General features: G+C 41.7%; 1 protein-coding gene across 1 annotated transcript in view; it reads left to right on the top strand.

Annotated features, from left to right (window-relative positions):
• Nucleotides 1-26,509, top strand: part of btbd11b (BTB (POZ) domain containing 11b) — a gene marked incomplete at both ends in the record, with an annotated part of 195,861 nt that overhangs the window by 115,716 nt on the left and 53,636 nt on the right. Inside the window, one exon of the mRNA XM_080736565.1 lies at nt 13,844-14,048. Coding sequence (XP_080592691.1) covers nt 13,844-14,048 — 205 coding nt within the window. The remainder of the gene's footprint in view (nt 1-13,843; nt 14,049-26,509) is intronic.

Genomic DNA, 26,509 nt, shown 5'->3' with positions numbered 1-26,509 from the left:
CTCATGAGCCCACGGACCCCCATTTGAAAAGATATGCCAGGGACACCTATTAGAGAAGATTTTTACAGCTCTAGCAGTGATTCCCAAACATTTTAATTTCAAGGACCCCCAGTTTGACACGCATTAGGCTACGGACTCCATTTAATGGCATTTCTATCTCTGAGACTTCAATTTATATTGTAAAATCAATGTTAACCCTTTGCCGTCCGAAATAGAATGGTGGTTGGTAGATTAGCCGTGAAATTTCTATTATTGTATTGTGATCTGAGACATAATATTATGTTTATAAACATGAGCCCGCCGCCCCTCCTTCTTGGACAGCGCACTCCAGCTCTGCTAGTGCTAACGTCCAAACAAGAAGTGGGTGGGAGGAAGGAAGGCTGAAGAAGGAAACGCCATGAGAGTCACTTCTGTTCATGTCAGAGCAGCCACGAGCCACCGATGGACGAGTGGTGACTAGGGAAGGTTAGACGATTGCCGATTTTCGGATCAAAATCATTTATTCCGGTTTTAATGACAACGTCCGGGAAAGTACGGCGTGGCTGAGACTCCTTGCTGGGATGTGCGATATACTACGGTTTTAACATTAAGGGGCTCCCCGTGGCTTACAAAGTGTTAATTTAACTCTGAGGGCGGCTTGCACCAACACGGTTTAAGCCTTAAACTGGTTTTAATCAAGGTTTATCTTTTAATCAGCTTGCACCAAACCTTAAACCTAGTTTTCATTAATCAGGTTTAGTTTTAAACATCCTTTTAATCTTGTTTTGAATTTTCACTGTAAACTTGGATTAATATTAATCCTGTTGCACCACTACTTTAAACTTTGATTTAAACATCAGTAAGGGATTAATTTTAAACCTGCTGTAGAGGTGGTTTAAATGCAAACATGCCATTGACATGAATGGGGGTCCCCCTCCTCCTGTGAGGGAAGCCTCACAGCAGGCTTGCAACTGCAAGCTGCGGACAGCGTTTCACAGCTGAAAACAAACATCTCATCATATTGTTGTCTTCCATCCTTGTAGTACTGTAGCCTGTAGGCCTACATCGGCTATTTTAAATTAGCGAACATTTAAAAATTTACAGGGACATAATACAGACATTTGTCATGGAAGCTTGTGGACTTCCCAAGCAACATGGAGACGTTTTAATTTTCGAAATCGCTTCATAATTGACACAAATGTGAATGTGATCAAAACTGTAGTGTCTTTTGTTGCTTCCTAGTTGGCCGCGCATCGCCGCACCGCACTGTGTAGCGTCCGAGCGTCGCCGTCGTATGACGGAGCGTTATATTTTTTGTTTTGTTTTGGCTGCAGGCTCTCTTCTTAACATAGGCCTGCCCACATTCTCCTAGAAGTGAATAAAAGAGTAACGCTAATGATATTAGGCTCAAGAGAATAGCATTTTCCAGTTTGTTTATATCGAAATCCAAGATGGAGGACATTTAATCCATGAATTAATCACAGTTTATGGTTTTAATCACAGGTTAAGGGTTTAATCATAGATTTGTTAAGCAATGCTTAAATTTAAGTGGTGCAACACACCTCGATTTAAAATAAATCATAGATCAACAAAACCATGATTAACCCTAAACTAAGATTTATTTAATCCCTCTTGGTGCAAGCCGCCCTGAGAGTGTGGAACCAAATGGACCCGTTAGGTCCATGAAAATATGTTTGAGATATAATAGAGGTGAGAAATAACTGAATATTGATGCTATTATGTTCTGCAGCAGTGGTTCTCAACCTTTAGTTTTCAGACCGCGACCCCTAAAATAATCACATTTTGAACTGGGGATCCCCCACCCTGACGAGCACTGAGAGTTGAGGCACTACATTTTGTATAACACAGTTCTATTGTGAAAATAGCTGATCTACATTTTCATGTTTATGTTTAATTTGTCATTTTAGAGGTATTCAAATTGTCACTTTAGAAATGTGCATATACCCTCTATACACTTAAACTTTATGTTGGTTTGTTTACTGTTGTGAGAGAAGACAATGTTGCACATTAAGTTAATCATCTGGGGACCCCCCAAAATCATTTGGGGACCCCCCTGGTCCCAACCCACAGGCTGTTCTACAGTATGTTGATGCACATGTTGGTGAAACATACTGTAGGTGGACCCCATGCGATGCTGCGATTAACGCTTCATTACAGCTGTGATGTATAGCACTTCCCTCTGCCTCTCACTGCTCCCAGGCACTGGGGGAAAGTAACTAAATACATTTGATCATAATACTGTAGTACTGTACTTTAGTATAGGTACTTTTACTTTACTTGAGTATTTCCGTTTTTAAATACTTCTACTCCTCGCTACACCTCAGAGTCAAGTTACAAGGCAGAGGCATCTAGTTACAAGTTACTTTGTAGATTTAGATTATTATTACAAAAACATCCATTAATCAAGTAAGCTCTTTTTGATACTTTATCTATTTGAAAATAGCTGATGGCCTGAAATACAGGCCTTTTACTTGTAACCAGTTGTGTAAAGTAACTATTAAGTACATTTACTCAAGTATTGTACTTAGGCAACTGTAAATACAAATTTGAGGATTTTTGTTACTTTACTGGATTATTTCCTATTTTCAGTATTTTACTTCTGCTCCACTATATCTCAGAGGCAAATGTTATACTTTTACTCCACTACAAGTATTTGAAAACTTTAAGTTACTTTGTAGATTTCGATTATTACGACAAAACATAGGCTACTATTACCCACTTCAGCCCTATGCATTTCGGCCATTTGAAAATAGCCGATCTACAAGCTCACAATGCGTCGCGAGCTAGTAGATCTGCTATTTTCAAAAGATCTTCATACATTTGAAAACTTGTGAAATGGGACATTCTGCATAAAGAGCACTTTCTACTTTTATACTTCAAGTACATTTTGATACCAATAAAACGTTTGTACTTTTACTCAAGTACATTTTGAATCCCGAACTTTTTACATGTCAGAGTATTTCTACATTGCCGTATTGATACTTTTACTTAAAGCTATATGTAAGTTGCTCAACTACTGGTCAGTAGCGGTATTGCTTTTTTCGGCCGTTTTTCGCCCGGAGTCGCCGCGGACCACCAGAACGGGGCCGCAAACCACCGCGACCGCCTCCGCCTCGCCGATACGAATCCTTAGAGCCGTCTCCCGTCATTAATTAGACCAGAATTGGGGGAGTATCAGGCAAGATTCCTTCACCAACGTAAACACTGTTGCTGACGGAAGCTTCTTCCTGAAGAGACGGCAAGACGCGCTGTGATTGGCCGGTAGTGTAAGATCCGCGCTGTGATTGGCCAACGTATATACAACGTATATGGATGATGCAGATGATGTAATTTTGCCGGGAAATACAACCCCTATCACGGCCACACGGCGCAGTAGAACACTAAAGAAAAGGGTTTTGGGGCTGAAATTAACAGAGTGGGTGTTCTAAAACTTTAGCGATTTAATAGTTGTCAATTTTAAGATTTGTTTTATTAAACAAGTTACATAGTATAGCTTTAAGTAAAACATTTGAGTAGTAGTACTTTTTCCACCACTGCTTGTAATGTCTAAATTGTGCTATTGCCACATATACTCTGAGTACTTTCTCCCAGCACTGCACCCTGGGCATTCTTCATGCTCTGATAACATCTCTACAGAGCACAGTAAGACGGTCCATTATCTGTCATTAGTCTCTGTCGTTAGAGGGATGCCGGGTAGCCCCCCCCCCCCCCCCCATCTCTGTTGTCCTAGTCAGTAGTGGAAGAACTACTCAGGCTTTCTTTTTTTACTTAAGTGAAAATAGCAACATCACAATGTTGAAATACTCTGTCACAGGATCTTTAGCAACACGTTGTGAGCGTGCAGATCGGCTATTTTTAAATAACCTAAGAATATAATAGGGCTCATAGGTTAATGTACGTTCTCTTAATAGCAATTCCAAATATGCGAAGTAGCTAGTACTAGCAGGTTACTTATTGTATTACGGTAAATTGTAGTTGGGTACAAAGTACAATGTTTGCCTCTGAGATGTAGTGGCATAGAAGTATAAAGTATTGAAAAATGGACACACTCAAGAAAAAGTAAAAGTACCTCAATCAAAGATGTACTTAAGGTACGGTACTCCAGTAAATGTTACTTCCCGCGCACTGGTTCCTATAGTGACGCTTGGTGGAGAAACTGCTGTTAGAAGGAGCCAGGGGGTAAACTGCCGGGTCATTATGTTCTCGGCACGTGTTCTTATCCCACAACCACAAGAGCATGACTCCTCTGCCCTCCTAAGGCCAAGTCACACAGAAAAAAAAAAAAAAAAAAAGGTTCACGGATGGATGGGCCGTGATGAGGAAAGACCAGTGGTGTAAAGTAACTAAGTACATTTACTTCTATTCCACTACATCTCGGATCCAAATATTGTACTTTTACTCCACTACATTTATTTGAAAACTTTAGTACAGTCAGTAGTTACTTTGCAGATATAAATTATAATATTATAAAACATACATAAACCACTTTAGCCCTATTTTATAGTTAGGCTATTTGAAAATAGACTATCTCTACAAGCTCACAACGTGATGCGTTGTGAGTACATTTTGATGCCAGCACTTTTGTACTTTTACGTTTGAATTCCAGTCGTTTACTTGTAACAGAGTATTTCTCTATTGCAGTATTGATACTTTTACTTCCACCACTGGGAAAGACCCTCATGGTTGGAGTTCCTGATGTCTGGTGACGTCGGGTCACATCCAGAGAGACTGACACTACACAAGAATGATTTCTTGAGCTGTTGCCTTCACTAGTACTTCCTTTGGCCTTTCTCACTTTCTCAGAAATTCTGTCATTTCTGCTTTAGCGCAGTCTTTTTGCAGTGGTGGAAAGTAACTAAGTACTGTACTTAAGTAAATGTTTTAGGTATTTGTACTTTACTACTAGTCTTTCCAATTTCCATTACTTTTACTTCTACTCCTCTACATCTCGGATCAAAATATTGTACTTTTACTCTACTACATTTTTTGGAAAACTTTATTTACTTTGTAGATTGATTATTATTACAAAACATACATTAACCACTTCAGCCCTAGTTATATACATTTCGGCCATTTGAAAATAGCTCTACAAGCTCACAATGCGTCACAATACATTGATACAGTGATACAGTGATACAGTGATACAGTGATAGATATACATTTGAAAACTTGAAATAGGACATTCTGCCTCATGAGTACTTTTTACTTTTGGTACTTTACGCACATTTTGAAACCTATACTTTTGTACTTTTACTCAAGCACATTTTGAATACCGGACTTTTACTTGAAGCCACACCAAAGTACCTACAGTATGAGAGTGGAAATCCCCATTCCGCCAATGCATTTCAATGAGAATGGAACGTTTCTTTTACAGAAATCCTCTACTGGCATGAAACCGCCCACTTCCCATTGAAATGCATTGGCGGAATGGGGATTTCCACTCTCATACTGTAGGTACTTTGGTGTGGCTTCAGCCTAACTGACTATTTCCATATTACAGTAGCTTATTGATACTTTTACTTCAGTAAAACATGTGAGTACTTTCCCAATCCCACCACTGTCTTTTTGCACTAAACGTACAGGTTGGCTAACAGTACTGGGTCTTTTTTTTTTTTTTTTACGGGCGCTGGGAGCAGTTCAGCATCGTGCCGAGTCGGATTGGCCAACAGTGGCCATTAAACAAAGTCGTGGCTGTGTTGCAGCCAAATCATTGAAACACTGGGATTATTGCAGCGTGCATCTCTGCAGGCCGTGCATAAAGCAGCCAATGCACATTCTTCAATGCCCAAGTGAGTGATAGATACAACATGGTTACATCCAGTATAGGCTACTGTGTAATTGCTCCACAGGGGGAACATGGATTAATTGCTTCTGCATGCAAGGCAAGAGAGAATGCTTTCTCTCTGTCTTACATTAAACATTTAATGGCTATCACACTTTAATAATGAGAGGTTTGGGCTGTTACAGTATGTGGGCGCTGCATGGCTGTTTATTTACTTTTAAACGTGCCAACCCTCATAAATTCCCATTGTAAATCAAAGTGGTGCTTTTGCACGAGACATTCGGCAGTAACTGGCAGGTTCCTCAGATCACGTCCAAGGCTTTTCAAAGCGTTGGTTGAGAAATAGAACGCCCCTCCACTCATTGTTATTGCTGTGATACCTGACAAAAAGGAGCTTTTCTAGCTGCCCTTGGCCTCTTTTGCTGTCGTTAATTACCTGGGATGAGATATCGATTAGAGACAGACCCTCAAATCTTATAATGGAAACTATATTGACTTTCTAGTTCCATCCTTCTGTCGTTCTCGTTATAGTTCTTCCCTCGCCTTTGCGATTCGACCCTCTCTGGGATTAGGGCTTTGCCTCTCTATACTAAAATAAGAAACACCCTGTTTTTTTAACAGTAACAATGTAGCAGTAGTTTCTGTGACCATTTCTGCAAGACATGGAAATAATCTCACACTGTGTGTCGGGGACGTGCAGAGAATGTTAGAGAGGCAGGGGCTGAAATTCCTAAAAGGGCCTTTTGGTGGAAATATCGAAAATAGCCGACCTCCAAGCTCACAACGCGCCGTAGCGCGACGTGTTGTGAGCTTGGAGGTCGGCTATTTTCAGTGCTTGATACCACAATTGACTAAGCATAGTCTTCAGGTATGGCATGGAAAGAGGGCATTTGCATTTCTTTCACCATAGTAAAAACTAGATTTGTGGTCTGGAGAGGGCACTTTTTACAGACGGATAAAAAGGGCAGGGGCTCAAGCCCCCTTTTTATGTCTATGTGTGCACATGCCTGCTGTGTGTGTTAAAGTGTTGGCACGTCACTCATTTTGGCTGTGTGGGCTTAGCAATAATCTGCCTTTCTTTGCCCAGCGGCGGCCTGTCTGTCTCCTCCGTCTGCCTTCCAACCCCCCTCAAGAAAATGTCACCGGCCAGAATAAATAAGACATGAGGATGGCTGTCGCTGCTGCATTGTCTCTGAGTTGGTCGCAGGGACGTGCTGGCCATTGGGAAAAGCGGGACAACTCCCGAACGGCCGGTTCATTCCCGGACGGTCCAGGCCGGCCATTAGGGAAAAATCGAACCTCTGTTCGAAGTGGAGCTGTGTGTGTGTGTGTGTGTGTGTGTGTGTGTGTGTGTGTGTGTGTGTGTGTGTGTGTGTGTGTGTGTGTGTGTGTGTGTGTGTGTGTATTGCAGTTGATGCTCAGGGCAGGCTAGACTCAACAGCACCTCTCTGGTCACCCAGGATCATGTGTACCGATTTTTGTGACATTTGAAGAAAATATGTAGGAAAAGGAGCAAAAAGTGTGTTTTGGAGAAAATTCAAGATGGCGGAAAATCTATCCTGGCGCAAATGGGCGTGGCCTATATGGGGAGATGCGTCTTGACCCAAGGAATCCAGGGAAAAAAGAATTTTAATTTTCCGATCTACGGATCAAGAATTACGGGGCAAAACGCAAAGTGGGCCAGAATAGCGCCACCATGAGGCCGAGTGATGTAATTATTTTTCGATTCATTCTTAAAATCATTATGAATCTCCTCTCCGAGGTTTGAAACTGTAGCTCCTATGCTTTGCGAGAGAAAAATACTTGAATGTGATGTCTTGCATTGTCCCATTATAAGTCAATGGGGACAATTCAGCGTCGTTTTTTGCCGATTATGTCGCCATTGTAAGGCGGATCGGAAAGAAAGTTACTAGCACACCATTCCCGGCCGAGCCGCACGTTTTGATGTATATATTGCGGGGGTGGCGTAAATGGTGCGGGACTAGTAGCGTGCCGAAGTTTAGGCTACATACAGACACGGACGGACGGACGGACGGAGACCCACACACACGGCCACGTATAGGGAGCTTGTGTTCCACACAGCTCCAAAAAATTCAATAAAATGCCTTTGTTCCATTTTGGGGGCTAGGCGGCCAACAAAGTAAATCGTCACTATCGGGCAGAAACCTTGTATCTCCAAGTTTCAAATGTGTACATTTTTCGCAAAGCAATCATCATACAAGGCCGTCGCACAAAAGTAGTGAAAACAGCAGATCTACAAGTGTGCTTGTAGATCGGCTGTTTTCACTAGTTTAAATCACTTTAAAAATGATAAATACAAAACAAACGGTTTTGGACATACAAGGTTTCCACCCGACAACGACGAAATATAACTCATGTAATTGGCCCACTGGCTTGTCACTTTGTCACAAATCTTTGAGTAGCAGCAGCGCTATAGAGAGAGATCTCTCTCTATAGCTCGCAATGAGGGCCTCTCCAACTCTTTTTCCCGGGCTGAATCAGGGGCCCAGCATGTCCCTGGTTAGTCGGCTTCCAGGGCTCGCCTTACCAAAATGCCTTCAGAGGGCATCGTTTGCAGCCTCGTTTGCTGGAGGAGAGAGAAGGAGGGATGGAGAATAACCTATTGGGTCTTATCTTAATAATTAATGTGCATTCGCGCGCACAGCGTGGGATTGCCGGCCCCATCGTGATTTCACTCATTGCGTCAGATATTAAACGATTGATGAATATTCATTGATATATTATTTATGGATAAACTGTACATAGTGTACTTATTCAGAGATACCGTGACGATATACTGTATCTAGAGCCAGCAGCTCAGTATTTCATTCTCTTGGTTTAGTTCTTGACTTGAAATTGAAAAAAGAAAAACACAGAACTTCCGTGGTCATAATGGTGACATAATTAGAGATACTAAAATATTGTTATAAAAATGTTGTTGTGTGTTTTGTTGAACATCCCTACAAGTCCAATCTTAGTTACCTCCTGTCAAACAAACATTGCACCTGTTGGTATCAAACATACACGTGTGCATATGTCCTTGTATGGGCCGTTCTGTCCGCGACGCCACGTTAGTTATCTCCATGCATGGAGTGCCGTGCTCATATACGGACATAGGGACCTACACACAAAGCCAGTTGTAGGAGCGGTTAGCACCGCTCATAAACGGTGATTACATCAGTGGATATGGATGAATAATCATGAACAGTGTTGGGTGTAACAGCGTTATAACTAACAGCGTTACGTAGCGCCGCTAGGTTTGATGGTAACGGAGTAACTTAGCGAGTTACTTTTGCAATATAGCGGGATCGTTACCAGTTACATTTCCCAAAAAATAACAGCCTTAATTCGGTATTATGCTTTGGCACTGCCTCTCTGTCCCTCTGCCTCACTGTGAGTACCGACACAAGAAAGGCAGTGTACTGTAGTTGCGTTTAGATCCCATAGACAGGACACAGGCACAGGACGGACGGACGGCTGAGAGACTGTCAGTAGCGTAATTTGTATAGGGTTGATGGGTTTTATAAACCCAAGGGCCCCCCTACTGGTGACAGTGTCAAGGTTTTTTCTTAAATTAATTTAGTTTTCAATAAATACAAATAGCTGCTCTACATATAAATGAATAGGCTATTATATGTATGTTGTCATTTCCAATATATTAGGGGTCTCTAATCTCCTAATCTATGGGCCCCCCTCACAGCAGTACAGGGCCCTTTTGATCTGAAAACCATGCGAAATAAGGTCTAATTTCACCCCTGGAGACTGTGATTGGCTGAGACACAACCAGCCTCTGTTTTACAAAGAAATGTCACAATAAAGGTAAGTTTTACAAAGAAATGTCACAATAAAGGTAACAAAAAAGCCATTGCAGCTGGACTTTGACTGTGTTTCATTCTCGCAATGTGGCGGCTACAGCTATGACAGCTGAATCCCCCTCCGGGGATAGATAAAGGTTTAGCACATCTTCAAAATCCAAACCTTACCTCTTCCAAATCTTATTTTATCTTATCTTATCATAAAGTGATGCCCTGTCTTCGTCGGCTTGGAACACTTATCTCCCTAGAAAGCTGAAAGATTGACCGTTTCATTGCATGATTGATCTGTCATTCCGTCCCTTTTTACCACGCACGCCCCTCGCATTGTTCAAGCTAAATGGAATTCTTGGCAGCCACCAACTGCCATAATCATGATAATTTCTTTGTCATTTTGAATGACCAAATGCACGTTACATATCCTCGTTGTCGGGTGGAAACCTTGTATGTCCAAAACTGTTTGTTTTGCATTTTTCATTTTAAAAATGATTTAAACTAGTGATGTACAAGCCGATCTACAGCCGATCTACAAGCACACAACGCCCGAGGCGTTGTGTGCTTGTAGATCAGCTGTTTTCACTACTTTTGTGCGAAAGCCTTGTATGATGAAGCAAAAGAAAGAACGTACAAATTTGAAACTTGGAGATACGAGGTTTCCACCCGACAACAACGATATTTTATTCTTTCTTGTGTCACTTTGTCTTGAACAGTGACCGGATGAGTGGTGTAGAAAATCACATTGTTCTTTAGATGGTGCAGAATAGATGTTCTTTAGATCATTGGTTCTCCCCCAGGGGTCCTTGAGGGAGTTCCAGAGGGCCCCCAGCTAAATGATATTTCGGAACCAAATGGACCCTTATGGGTACAGTATGTAACTCAGAGAGTGTACAAATGGAACCATTTGTACACTCTCTGAGTTAAATTAGCATAGATTTTACAATATAAATTGGGATCCCAGAGATAGAAATGCCATTAAGTGGGGGTCCGTAGCCTAATGCATGTCAAACTGGGGATCCTTGAAATAAAAATGGTTGAGAATCACTGCTAGAGCTTCTTCTCCTAAGGGGGTCCCTGGCTTAACTTTTAAAATGGGGGGGGGGGGGGGGGGGGGGGGTCCACAGGCTAATACGTGTCAATTTGGGGGTCCTTGACATGAAAAAGTTTGAGAACCAATGCTTTAGATGGTGCAGAATTGATATGGTGATCTACCCGGCTTTTTGAATTTCATCACATGATGACGAGTCCAGGGATAAAACTGGATAGAGAGAGGCAAACAGAAATATCACTGGATAGCACTATGTAGAGGGATCGGAATCCATGCAATAATGACGGCTTGCAGGCAGTGGCGTCAGTTCAGCAAAAGCTAGGGTATGGCAAAGATGGGAGTCCTCATGGAAAATAGGCATTACATTTTGGATAACACGGTTCTATTGTGAAAATAGCAGATCTACATGCTCACAACGCCTCGCGCTGTGAGGCGTTGTGAGCATGTAGATCGGCTATTTTCACAATGTCTAAAAAAAACGAAACGACTTTTGTCCGTTTTTTTACACATGTTTCTACGGTTTCTTGGGCTGGATATGGCAGCCTGGAATGGTTGTTCAAGTGCAGCTAAACTTGGCATGTTAGTAAACGTGCCACAATTAACAATAATGAAATGCACCTGTGCAGCTGACCTGCGGAACCTTTTTGTCAAGCTGGGGAGAATACAAGTGTGGAGAATATAATGATAATACCTTGTTAAAGAGACCATTTTGTAACATTTTGCATTTGTAGTTATTTTACAGTAAGTTAACAACATACTGTAATAACCAGCGCAGATAGACAAAGAGACATTCATGGATTTATATTTAAAAGTAGCTTTTATTTTCCCCCCTGGACCCAGGGTATGGCAGCTGCATACCCCTGCCATACCCAATTGACGCCCCTGCTTGCAGGTAAGCATACAGTAGTTAGTTATACGCACAATAACAACGGCACCACGACAATGATGCTTTCAACAAGCTCAACGGTGAAATCTCCATTATTAATTTCACTCTGAGAGAGTACAAATGTAACCAAATTGTTAGAAATGGGTAAATGAACTTTGAGGATGTTTTATTCCAGTCTTGACAAGTTTCTATAGAATTGAGATTATTAGCATGAAAAACTTGTGTGCTCCTTTGCTAGAAGTCAATTGAAAGGCTCTCTGTCCATCTGTCTGTCTGTCTGTCTGTCTGTCTGTCTGTCTGTCTGTCTGTCTGTCTGTCTGTCTGTCTGTCTGTGTGTGTGTGTGTGTGTGTGTGTGTGTGTGTGTGTGTGTGTGTGTGTGTGTGTGTGTGTGTGTGTGTGTGTGTGTGTGTGTGTGTGTGTGTGTGTGTGTGTGTGTGTGTCTCTCTCTCGCTCTCGCTCTCTCTTTGTCTGTCCAAACTAGGACACATTTTCTGATGTAAGAGGAAATAATTATGTCCTGTGTCCCATGGAATGAAGTGAATTGGCAAGGCAAGCGTTTATAAGCACTGGAGTCCTCTCAAACGTTGACATTTAGACCCAACCCAGATGACTTAAAGCACTGTGGAATTATGCAAAGAAAATGAGAGAGAGAGCGTGGCTAAGAGAGTAGCTCATGTTTATCCATATACTGCACTTATGACAGTGCAGTCATGGCCACCACCCTGTTTAGCTGCTCATTTCCTTAAAGTCCTTCGTGGTGGAAACTCTTGATGTCCTCTGACAGGATAAGCTCCCAGGGGACCGAGAAATATGAGAAAAATTCTCTTTCATTCTTAAAGGCCATGATTCAAAAATACCCTTGTCCTTTCTATCTTCCTTTGCGGTGTGTGTGTGTGTGTGTGTGTGTGTGTGTGTGTGTGTGTGTGTGCGTGTGTGCGTGTGCACGTGTGCGTGTGTGTGTGCGCGCGCGCGCGTGTGTGTGTGTGCTTGCGCGCGTGTGTGTGTCTGTGTTCCTGCATGCTTGTTTACTTCCGTCCGTGCACATGCATATGCATGTGACCCTGTTCGCCCTGTGTGTTCTGTCCGTGCCCTTGTGTGAGTGTGTGTGTGTGTGTGTGTGTGTGTGTGTGTGTGTGTGTGTGTGTGTGTGTGTGTGTGTGTGTGTGTGTGTGTGTGTGTGTGTGTGTGTGTGCGTGTGTACTGTACGTGTGTAAAAGTACAATTTTGAGGTATTTGTATTTACTGTATTTCCAATTTCCAACACTTTTACTTCTACTCCACTACTGTACATTTATTTGAACACTTTAGTTACTAGTTACTTTGCAGATATAAATTATAATATTATAAAACATACATAAACCACTTTAGCCCTATTTTATACCTTGGCAACTTGAAAAATAGCCGATGTACAAGCTCACAATGGGTCACAATGCGACGCGTTGTGATCTTGTAGATCTAGTAGATCTTTTCAAACATTTTGTACTTTTGCTTTTGGTACTAACTAGTATATTCTGACATCAAGTAAGTATATTCTGACAACAATACTTTTGTACTGTCTTTTAGTAGTACATTTAGAATTTCTGGACTTCTACTTGTATTTCTTCTACAGTACATTGTATTTCTTCTACAGTACATTACGGTATTGATACGTTTACTTAAAGTAAAAGATTTGAGTACCCTTTTCCAGTGGCGTCAGTTCAGCAAAAGCTGGGGTATGGCAAAGATTTGGAGTCCTCATGGAAAAGAGGTATTACATTTTGTATAACACGGTTCTATTGTGAAAATAGCAGATCTACATGCTCACAACGCCTCGCGCTGCGAGGCGTTGTGAGCATGTAGATCGGCTATTTTCACAATGTCTGAAAAAATATATATATAGTTTTGTCAGTTTTTTACACAGGTTTCCACAGTTTCTTGGGCTGGATATGGCAGCCTGGAATGGTTGTTCAAGTGCAGCTAAACTTGGCATGTTAGTAAACGTGCCACAATTAACAATAATGCATTGCACCTGTGCAGCTGACCTGCGGAACCTGGGAATATACCATGTTGTCAAGATGGGGAGAATACAAGTGTGGAGAATATAATTATAATACCTTGTTAAAGTGACCATTTTGTAAAATTTTGCATTGGTAGTTATTTTACTGTAATTTAACAACATAATAACCAGCACAGATAGACAAAGAGACATTCATGGATTTATATTTATTTATAACTTTTATTTTCCCCCCTGGACCCAGGGTATGGCGGCTGCAATAACACCTGCAATAACACCTGCCATACCCAATTGACGCCCCTGCCTTTTCCCCACCACTTGCAGGTGACCTGGTGTCGCGGGCCATGCACCACCTCCTGCCGCTGCACATGAGGAACCACAGCAACGGGACGCCCCTCCACCAGAAGAACATGGCGGTGCACTGGGCCCCCGAGGCCATCTACACCCTGTGCTACTTCATGCACTGTCCCCAGATGGAGTGGGAGAACCCCAACGTGGAGCCCTCCAAGGTCACTCTGCAGACGGAGAGGTGAGGACAGGCCTGTCACAGGACAGGTAGAGAGAGGTATCTGCAACAAAGCAGAAAGCCTGCAACACTCCAAGTTAGATGAAGGCTTTTAGGTGCACGGCTCAAAATAGCATATTATGAGGAAAGAAGTAGTCGCCAGCACTCAAGGAATCTCCTTTTCACATGATTTTATTTACCTCAATGGACAGAGTCAAGTCAACGGACGGGTTTCGACCCTTCGGTCTTCTTCAGCGTTGTTCCTCTTCTGTCACAGGACAGGACATTTTATATGACGATTCATTGTCACTCAAATAATTGTGTTTTTTTATTTGGTCGTTGACAATTGCACTTCTGTTTGGCTTGTAGGCTTTGAAGTTGCACATGGCACATACCGGTATGACACATAACCTAAATATACAAAAGAAAGAAATGACATTATTTGACAAGTTTATACTTAAAAAAATTACATTTGTAGTGGAAATAGCCGATCTACAAGCTGCTATTTCCACTATTTTTATTTTTTTTGAATTTCTACTACATGTATTTCTACTATCTTTCAACATGGAAACGACTATGACAAAATAATTACGATTATTACAACATAATTGCGATTAGACGATTATGTAATAATTGTGACGGGCCTATGTGGATGGAAGAATAGAGCCCGACCCTCATCACGGTCTGGTCGATATATCCGCCCATTATGTGACATTTTGGGGAAAGGCAATGGTACTGTGGAAATGTTCAATCAATCAATTAATCAATCAATCAATCAATCAATCAATCAACTTTATTGTCACAACACACTTACAGGTAACGGTGAGGTGAAGCTCTAGTTTATGCAGGCTTCTACATTTGCAGCTTAGAGCAAGAATAAAAATAATTAGCAGTAAGGAATGAATAAGCCTAGCATGTTAAAATCAGTATCCTGTAATAAAAAATACATGAAGTGCAATCAGTATTGTGCAAGACAGTATCACGTTGCTTTAAAGTCATTAAAAGTGTGTCAATAAAGTGCAAATCGGTTAAGCACAAGCGACAGACAAACATTAGCAAAACAATATATATATCTCAACATGACCCTTTGAGAGGTTGTAGACCGGCTATATTTGAACATTTTGAATAGGGCACTGTTTTAGTTATTTATTCATTACAGTTTTTCACTTTGATTAGAAAATGCATCTACTGAAATAGAAATCCACAAACGGAGACATCTGCATCATCACAGACATATAAATGTCTTATGAACAGAGTCAGGCAAATGATATGTGAAAATCTGTTTATTAGTGATTATTATTTACCAAATTTATATTGGCACCTTTGAATATCTCTAACACTTTAACACATGGGAAGCCAAGGTTTCTAACATTTCTAGCTGTTGCTGCTGCCGCCGTTCACTCACGCTTTATTTTGAAGAGCCTCGGAAGCTTTGTGCGTGTGCAGGGGCGGTAACACAGCTTGAGCTCCCAGGCACAAGCTGTACGCTTGAGCCTGGGAGCTCAAGCGTACAGCTATGAGAGCCGGGTCTTTTTGGACCGGACCGTACAAAAACGAGCACCCAGCTCAATATTGAAACTTCATCGCCCCTGCGTGTGCACGTGAGTGTCCACTGACGATTGAGGAAGAAAATCCATTTGTTTACAAACGCTCGCGAAACTAAAATCCAAACCGGGGCCGACCATCGCGGTAAAGTGTCGCCGTGAAAACAATCAGATCTCTGCTTCCCTGGCGTTCTTTGCACCTCATTCATAGATAAAGCCCTTTTTATGTTTCAGCCTAGAATGGAAATCAATGCAGCCAGGTCGCACCATTTTCTCTCTCTCTCTGAGCTACGGTGTGACGTATGGACTAGGGTCATTCACAGGGCACACAGCATGCACGCAGAGCTCTACAGTTAACCCCTTGTTGTCTCGTTGAGGAACGAGACAACTCCTTTTGGCAGAGTGACCCTAGTGGCCTTATCTCGTTACTGAACGAGTTTGGCCTGTTGGGTGTTAAACCTGTCATCCTAGGTAAAAAAACAACAACAACAACAGATATACAAGCTGACATTCTGAGCTTGTAGAGCTGCTATTTTTGCTATTCCGTACAACAAAGTACCATACAGTATATGGGGTTTAAGTGGTTAATCCTCTCAACAGAAGAAAGAGTTCACCCATGACAACTGACGGTAACAAGATTAAAGCGGTGTCAAAAAGCTGCAGTCTTATGCTGAGCCCAAGACATGTGTGATGACAAATGACACAGTAGCACCCTTATGAAAACCATACCGTACATCTGTCTGCAGGCCACACACAGACCACCACATACAGTAGATATGACATTAGATATGACAGGTTGGTGGTACAGTATACTCTACCTTCCACAGAGAATGTCAACTACAGACAGACATCGCACAGGTGTAACCGTATACTCCTACCCTTTTATAAGAGTTGTTCTCAAACCTTTTCATGTAAAGGACCCCTAAATTAAGTTATATTTGGCTGCGGACCCCCCTTTGAGAACCCCTGCATTTGACCACCGACCATAACCCTGAGAGTGTACAAATGGAACTGGTTCCATGTGGATAACCCTGGTTTAATAATAATAATAATAATCTTTATTGTCCCCAAAGGGAAATTTGTCTTCACAGTCTGTTCAAACAAGAAACAACACAGCCAAATAACAACACAAACATATCACAAAGACAAATCATCAGTACCCCACAGTAGACAGAAAAAAAAAACCCTCTTAGCGACGGGGGCGATTGTTTAGCAGATTGAAATACCTTATTGGTACAGTAAAAGAAGGGTGAAATTAATTTGACAGTGCTCCTCGGACTTGCAGTTCATTAGTAGAAAATAATATAAATAGCCTATATATAAAAGCATCATTATATCATTTAAAAGGTTAAATAAAATGGTGCTTTTAGGTTTAAAAAGTAACAAAGCCTATCTTAAATAGTATCCACTGAACTAAAACATCACAGAGCACTATTTGTTCAAGAGTCTTATCGCTTGATAAAAGAAAGTTCTTTGTGTTCCTTCGGTCTTGCCCACAAGGTATTTTGTCCCGTTCCGATGGGACCGCGACTCCACAAACTTTCCATGGTTCGGATTGGAATGGGTCCTCTCGATGATCCTCCAGGCTTTAGCGACACACCGGCTGTTGTAGAGGCTCTGGATGGAGGGGAGCTCACACCCACAGATCCTCTGTGCTGTCCGCACCACCCGCTCCATTGCGGAGCGATTGAGAGCAGAACAGCTTCCAAACCATGCAGTGAAACTGCTGGACAGATGAATGCTCTCAACAGTGCTTCTGTAGAAAGCGCTCAGAATCCTCTGTCCTATGCCACATTTCTTTAGCTGCCTGAGATGATAGTAGTGCTGTCACAATTATTACATAATCGTCTAATCGAATCGAAATTATTTGACATAATCGCGATTATTTTTCATAATCGTCATAATCGTTTCCATGTTGAAAAATGTTCATATATATATTTTAAAGTAAAAAATAGTGGAAATAGCAGATCTACAAGCTTGCGACGCGTTGTGAGCTTGTGGATCGGCTATTTCCACTATCAATGTTCTTTTTTAAGTATAAAGTTGTCAAATATGTCAGTAATTTCTTTGTATACCGGTATTTAGCTTAAGTGTCATATCTACCATGTGCAACTTCAAAGCCTAAAAGCCAAACAGAAATGTAATTGTTAACGACAAAAACACAATTACATCGTTAATCGCAATTATTTGAGTGACAATTAATCGTTGTGTAAAATGTCCTAATTTTGACAGCCCTAGATGATAGAGGCGTTGTTGGGCCGTCTTCTCAACATGCTGCTGTGCACGTGCCACCTGAGATACAAGCTCACAACACGTAGCGATGTGACACATTGTGAGCTTTTAGATCGACCATTTTCAAACAGCCAATGTTGTACTGCGTGTATGTATAGTTAAAGTGGTCCCATCCTATTTTACAGTACACTTTAAGACATAATAAGACAGAATAAAGCCATAATAAGAAATAATGTGTTGGTAATTAGAACTAATATTATTTTATTAGATAAAAACAAAGACAGAATCCGTGCGGCGGCCGCCGGTCCTACTGGTGGGACTGCTGGTCCTATCGCCGGCGATGCAGTGCGACTGCTGGTCGAACTGGCGGTCGGGCGGCAGTGTCTGCCGCTGCAGTTCCACGGCAGGTGACGGTGCCAGAGAATGTTGCTACTATTCTGTCTTTGTTTCTGTCTAATAAAATATATTAGCTCTAATTACCAACACATTATTTCTTATTATGGCTTTATTCTGTCTTATTATGTCTTATTATGTCTTAAAGTGTACTGTAAGATGGGACCGTTAAAGTGACTATTGATTGACTGAACTGGTTTCAGTTCTATATTAAATACTTTTGCCCGTCCTCAAGGACCCTTGGGGGGTCCCCAGACCCCACTTTGAGAACCTGCGTTTTATAGTACCTCGGGCTCTCCAACGGTCAGCCCATTACCCTTGAAATGGCACACCAGATGTTTTCCTATATGGAATGAGAGGACTGGCTTATACGAGTCAATTGTCAGCTTGTTAGGCTGGAGTATAAGCCCTTCTGGTGACCCAAGAGAAAACCAGCAGCAGGAAATGAAAGTTGGAACAGGCATGCGGAGCCACGTGCCCAGTCAGTATCGATAATCTGCGTTACTGACCTAAGTAGGTCATTATCACCCAGGCAGCCGCGGTGCCGCGTTGTTGTTGTGGCCTTAAGCGTGTGAATGACATAAAGATGAAGCCATTATTTCCATGGTGTTAATTCCCCTGATTCCTGCATCATTGCTGGCCACTTTGCGTGTTTTTTTCCAAGCTTTCGCCGAGAACGCCCTCGTAACACAGAGCAGTTCATTGCAGCTCCCACAAGAGCAGAATGTGTAAAGTAACGAAGTACTTTTACTTAAGTACTGTACATAAGTACAGTTTTGTGGTAGTCTACTCCACTACATCTCAGATCCAAATATTGTACTTTTACTCCACTACAATTATTTGAAAACTTTAGTTACTAGTTACTTTGTAGGTATAAATGATAATGTTATTAATAAACATACAGCTTGTAGATCTGCTATTTTCAAACATTTTGTACTTTTACTTTTGGTACTTTAAGTTCATTTTGATGCCAACCTTTTCATACTTTTACTCAAGCACATTTTGAATTCCGGACTTTTACTCGTAACGGAGTACATCTACATTGCAGTATTGATACTTTTACTTAAGTACAAAATGTGAGTACTTTTTTCCACCACTGCACAAGAGCTCCTTGTCCCCTTTACCAAATCCTCTCGTTCACACACAGCTCCAACCGGAAGTGAAAAGGTTGAAACTTTTTGGCGATGAAGTGTTTTGTGATGACTTTATTGTCCATATCGTCGTTGTCGGGTGGAAACCTTGTATGTCCAAAACCGTTCGTTTTGCATTTATCATTTAAAAAATTAACTAAACACGCACAAGCACACAACGCCTCGCACCGCGAGGCGTTGTGTGCTTGTAGATCTGCTGTTTTCACTACTTTTGTGCAAAGGTCTTGTATGATGAAGCAGGGCTTTACTTTACGAAAAAAAATTACAAATTTGAAACTTGGAGATACGAGGTTTCTGCCCGACAGTGACGATATATTACACTATAATTAATTACACTATACGCTCCGCTTTATAAATAGCTGTCTATGGTATTTGTAATGGTTTCTCACGGAACTCGCTTGTTAAAGGGGGATGAAGCAAAAGTGACATTTGAGCAGGGATTCTACCGCCTGCAATATAGCTAGCGATCTGTAAGTGTGCCTCCCATGTCTCTAGCTCACATCAGGTCTGTTTTAACTCTGATTGCCAAGAAAAAAGTGCATTATGTGGACCTGAAATCATTATAAAAACGTATGACATTGTAATAACTTCAAGCAAAACATAATGAGAAGAGATGGTACTAGTAAGACGCCCTAAGGGAGAGAAGCAACAAAGGCGAGGTCTTGATCTCCATATATGGGCATGCAATCTCCTTATATGGGCATAAAAGGGACAAGGCCGGAATTCATTTGCAAGTGTGACTCGCGTCGCTGCAACCACACTGGTTATCATGAGACTGACTCAATATGTCCATATATGGCATTCCCAGATATGGGCTTAATATTGATGACATCAGAGATCTCCATTATGGGCATAAACGAGACAAGGACAGAATTCATTTGCAAGTGTGGTTGATTTGAATTACCGTATTTTCCGGACTATAAGGCGCACTTAAAAGCCTTTAATTTTCTCAAAAAACTACAGTGCGCCTTATAGTCCAGTGCGCCTTATATATGGATCATTCATTGACATTGACATTCCCTTTAGCACAGCTCCATCTGTTGGATGCATAACGCAACGGTAGCATCTATTATGTGCGCCTTATAGTCAGGTGCGCCTTATATATGAAAACGGAGGTACAGTGTACAAAAGATACAAAAAGGTACAAAAAACCACAGACCTATACATACATACATATTCTGTATATACATCTAAAATTCATCCCGCACCCATCATGACACCCCAGTGTGCGAAATATCAACAGCCTGTGGTCCCGCACACAGATTCCCCGCCCCCCCAGCAATTCATCGTCTTTTTTTTTTTTATGTGCTTATTGATTGCTTCGATTGACAGCGGAACAAATGAAAACGTATATCTATTTAGCTTTGCATCTGATGATCTATACCGTCTACCGGATGGCAGCAGCTCATATTCTTTATGTAAGATGTGACTTGGGTCACGGATGATTTTATGGGTCTGTTTTAACGCTGTCCTATCAAATATGTCTTTGAGAGAACAGGGTGGCTGCATGCCAATGATTTTACCAGCCCTCTTAACTAGATTTTGCAGTTGGGATTTGAGTTTGATCGACAGATTACCAAACCAGGTGGTGATACCATAGCGGATGATAGATTCCATGTTTGCCCTATAGAACAGTAACATAATGTTTTTTTGCCACCCCATGGACCCTGAGCCTTCTCAGGAAGTGCACGCGGTTGCCGTGACGCGAGTCAGACTTGCAAATGAATTCTGTCTTTTGAATTTTCCCCATTCTAGTCAATGGGGAACATTTATTCACCAATAAATGAATGGCCATATGGAGCGTTCAAAGAAAAATAACGCACATCCTCCGTTCTTCGGTGCCGAGCTAACACTGCCAACGCAGTAATACTAGGAACAAAGAAAGTAGCTCGCACTCACTTTTTTGGTTGCTCCAAACATTTATTGACAAGCTAATATAGACGTTTCGACCTGTTAGGGTCTTCTTCAGTATGATATAGTATCATATATGGAGCGTGACATGAGGCGTGACTGACTGACTGACTGATTGACTGACTGACTGACTGACTAACAGAGGTTTTGCATACCTACGGTCGTAATAACAAACAAGAAACCCTGTCTTGTCAGCAGCAAATACCAGAAGTAGGGTTGTATATGGAAACAGCCTGACCTTGAACTGCTTCTGACCGTGCATATCCACTGGGGGCTCGTAACGAACATATAAGCTTTCTCTTGATGCCTCTTGATGAGGTGTTTGTGGCTTAATGAATTCAACGTTTCTCTCTTCTTCTCTTCTCTCACTTCTCATTGACTGTAAGTCACGTTCCTCCTTCCTCCTTTGAAATGAGAAAACGAGGCTTGACGCGCATCAGCTGATGAAACTGAAGAGCATTAAAAGGCCATAGGTCACCCCACAAACTCGGAATAGAAGAATTGAGAAGTGACTAATTAATGATGACTGACAGCTGGGAGCTACTCACATGTCCATTGAGACGTCCTTTGTCAGAATGTATAGCAGTGAATCCCGGTGGTGCGCATGAAAGCAAACACGCACCAAGAAGAACATGAGCTGTATTCAAAACAGCTATATACTGCTTGTTTGTGCCACAGTTGCCAGCGGTATATTAGGAACATAATCTGGTCACAGGTTTCTGGAACCGTCAAAGAGATCAATGTGTTCAAGCCAAGGATTATGAAATGCTCTGGCTGATGGGACAAACACAAATCTATTAATTTGGAAATGCAAAACAGAGCCTGTATCTAGGCAAGCCAAATGTCTTTGTAGAGCACATTTCATACACAAAGGCAATTCAAAGTGCTTTACATAAGGCATACATTTAAGAATAAATTAAGAACGAATTGTAGAGAAACTAGAGAGATGCTATATTGCAAGTGTGGTTGCCGTGACGCGAGTCACTCTTGCAAATGGATTCCGTCCTTGTCCCTTTTATGCCCATTTATGGAGATCCCTGATGTCATCAATATTAAGCCCATATCTTGGAATGTCCATACTGTATACTGTGTCAGTCTCATGTGGTCTATGATGTCAGTCATCTCCATATTTAGGAAAGGTTTTCCCATTCAAGTCAATGGAGAAAATGAATTCACTAATACATTAATCTAAATTAAACTATATAACATATCTCTTAGCAAAATGTAAGAAGGCGAGTCCCAATGAAGCCGGTCGATTTGACTTATGGCTCTGTGGGAGGAGTAGCGCGGCAAAATAAAGTTTATGCGGAAAGATGGAATAAAGTCGGGGCTATTGTCTGGTTGCCCCAACCACACTAATACAATTGCCTAAAAACACAAAGATCAAAGAGCAATTCCAGGCAGCGTCCAGGAGGCACAGGGGTAAAGTCCCTGCCCACCACCATGGGGCTTGATTCCTCCATGGTGCCTCTGCCTTGGCCGCAAGGCACTCCAGCAATCACAATGTTCTCTGTCACTGCACAAGTGACTCATGCGGGTTGGCCAGTGTGCCTGTTCAGTGGAAAGAGGAATTGTCAGGTGAAAAGAAGTGGCTGCATGGTGACTCCATGTGTATCGGTAGCCATAAATCAGAACTCTTGTAGAGGTAATTTATATTGAGACGTTTACTCTCTACAAGAGTTATAAAGGGGAGTCAGAACGCTCTTGCTGGTTGAGCCCTAACGTCCATTTTTGGCTCAAAACATGTACAAATCAATATATAAGGTGCTCACCGCATTGCCGAAACACTCTTCTACCGTCCCGTCCACTCGTCGGCATGTGTTAGTCCATATGTTTCCAATAAATTAATGTTTACTCAAACTTCTCTGTGATTCGCGTTTCCTCATCGGAATGCTTCCGCCTTCAGAACTACAGAACGTAGGAATACTCCTGCATACAAAAACGTCATGTCCTAGTATGAGCGAATAGCGACGACGATCAACGTCACGTGATATGTTTGGCCATTTTTACCCAACAACAAGGAAAGCGATGAGACTCTGAGAAGTTTGAGTAAACATTAATGTATTGGAAACATATGGACTAACACATGCCGACGAGTGGACGGTAGAAGAGTGTTTCGACAATGCGGTGAGCACCTTATATATTGATTTGTACATGTTTTGAGCCGAAAATGGACGTTAGGGCTCACCCAGCAAGAGCGTTCTGACTCCCCTTTATAACTCTTGTAGAGAGTGAACGTCCCAATATAAACTACCTCTACAAGAGTTACGATTTATGGCTAGTGTATCAGAGCTGATTTGGAGGAGACACAACAGTGGGGTTTGGCAGTGACTATACAAACATCTGGCAAATTGGAAACAACTAAATCAGGGAGGAGAACAATGGGAAACAGTAGGCAAAACATTGAAGAAACGGCAGTGGAGAACGTCAAGGTTTTTAGCCTGGATTTAAAAGTAGTCAGAGTTGGTGCACATAATTCTCAGGTGGAGGTTTGTTCCAACTCTGCGTTCCAATGAAACGTTGCCTCATTGTGTTTTGCCTTAACTTGGGGCCAGTTAGAAGACCTGGTTGACCTGAGAGAGATCATACAGTAAAAGCAGACCTGTCAGCGATGAAGTGCTTCATTTTAAAAAAATACATTCTATTACGCAATGGAAGCCATTGCACAGAAGAACTCTAGCAGCCACATTCTGAGTTAGCTGTAGCCGTCTGAGAAGGCCAGGAGCGTAACCTAACCTGCTGCTGGAGATAACAGCATGCACACTTTGTCTTGACTTCTTGTTTGGGCACAAATCCTCAATGTTTGCTTATTTATTTTCAAGGCATTGCACCTGGAAGCTGAGCCATCTAGAAGATAATTTAGCAAACTACTGTACCGACAAGTGCCAAATGTCTTGTGCATGCTGCCAAAAGTAAAACCCTGAATATTTTTCACATTTTGTGAATTTATCATGTTCCACCGTCCCTCCATATTTCGGCAAGACTGACATTTTCAATATAACATCATCAATATAACATCATCAATATAACGTCATAAACAGAGATCCATAGGTAAGCCACGTGCTTATTTGTCGCCGTCTTGTTTCCTTTTCTTGTTTTCTGTCATCTTTTACAACATGACAGTAGGCTGTACTACAGTACTGTACACACAGCAATCTACGCTCTTGTAGATTGGCTATTTTTGGCTAATATTCCACACAGAATATGGACACTGGGGTTAAAGTGGTTAAAATCAGACATCCGTAATTACGCCTAGATTTCTGGCTCGGTTGTTAATCTTAAAAGACAGGGCGTAAAGGTGAGCACTAACTTTCAGACCTTCCTTCCTTGGCACCAAAGACAATTCCGTTTTGTCTTTGAAGAAGATGTTTGGCATATCCAGTCATTGGTTGTATTGATGCACTGACACAGCGATTCTATGGGACCGTAGGGTGTAAGAGCTCTGTAAATGGTATAATCGCTTATGGTAAGCGATTTTGTTTGTTTTGTTTGTTGTGCAATATAATTTGGCCTAGTGGGAACATTCTGAACAATCGTTATTGTTGAACAAGGATTAGAGGAATTAGGAAAGACAATGGAGCTGCTTTGGGCATCAATTTTCTTTATTTAGTTGTTCATGTTATGTTTTTAGAAGCTTAGTTGGCAGTCCAACGAGTGACACAGCTGTTTTAATTTAAAAAGTCCCTATCCATTGGCCAGAGGGGAAAGACAAATACTGTATCCAAGTCCTCTCTATGACATTGTGGCTTCTGGACAGGTATTGGTCCCACATTTCAGCAAGCTCTGCATGGGAGTTTATCAAACAAGCTCATCGACGGCTAACTGTTCTGGTCCTATCCACACCAAACCCATACCTAAACGTAACCCATTTTGTGCGAGCCTTGGCAGGGTCTGTGCTGGTTTGTACCCAGTCCTTGAGTCCGAGGATAGATACTCCTGAGTCCTGATCAAACATTACTCAACTACAAGTGTAAGTTGCCCTGTCAAAAGTGAACTGGAGTACTTGCTTTTAAAACGTATTCAAAAGTACATGCTTTACAAAATGCTTTAGCATGTACCTTTTTAGGATAAAGTGCATATTTTTCATTGCGTTCAGATTGCTGTATTGAAATGTAGACAATTTCTCCCAAAATCCAAAGATTTTCCTGAAACTTTCAAAAATGTAGCTATTTTCACCATAAAAATAGTTAATATTTGAAATAGGGTTTAAGTGTTTAATTATTAGATAATATATGTCAGATGTGTCCAAAAAAAGACATACAGATACTGTAAATGTACTTACGTTACTGTACCGCCACTGGTACTGGGATTGGTGAACACACACACACACACACAACAGCATGACCCACACACGAACCCCCCCCCCCCCCCACACACACACACACACACACACACACACACACACACACAACAGCATGACACACACACACACACACACACACACACACACACACACACACACACACACACACACACACACACACACACACACACACACACACACACACACTACACAAACGCACACTCACGCACACTCACTTGTTTGCAGACTCTCCGGGGGTCCGGTTGCCAGATTCTGTGAGTGAAACAAGCGACCAGGTCTATAAAAACTAGGCCAAAGGGTTGTCTGTATGGCTTATATAGGAGCAGCTCTGAGAACCAGTATGACTGTGTATGCTTGCTTTTGTTGAACTTGTGCATTCTCATAACAATAGGTTTGGTCCTCTTCCTCATGTACGGTGGTTCATCTGGATGTACTTGTGTCAGTTCGATAATTGGTGGAAGGGGTTTGTGAGATATTCCTTCATGGGAAGTGATGAAGACATTTAGCTTGTCTTTAGGATTGGCATGTGATGGTGGAATTCCTTGAGAATGCTGTTTGTCTCCTGGGCCTTTCCAAGCAGGGTTGTACATTTTGAAAAACTGGGCCAAGCAAATGTCTTCCATATCTTTTGGCCTTCTTTCATATTTGGTGTGTATGTCATATTTCTCTACATATTCACCTTCTCTTCCTGGAATGTTAACCGTTGCAATGCCAGTGTATTGTGGTTTATTGTCTACTCTCTATTGAGAAACTTGTTTCTCTCTTCTCTGCGGCCTGTGGAAAGGAAGACTGTTTTGACATTGGAGTCTCTGAAGTGGAAGTCTGGGAAGACCTTATAGACTGCCTCTGCTTCTCCCACATCACTGCATTATAGATCTAGGACAGACTTCATAGATTTAGAACACATAGAATCAAAAACATAGACCTGGA

Source organism: Nannobrachium achirus (genome assembly GCF_963921795.1).
Source record: "Nannobrachium achirus genome assembly, chromosome: 11".
NCBI lineage: Eukaryota > Metazoa > Chordata > Actinopteri > Myctophiformes > Myctophidae > Nannobrachium > Nannobrachium achirus.
This window is presented reverse-complemented; position numbering and strand designations above follow the sequence as displayed.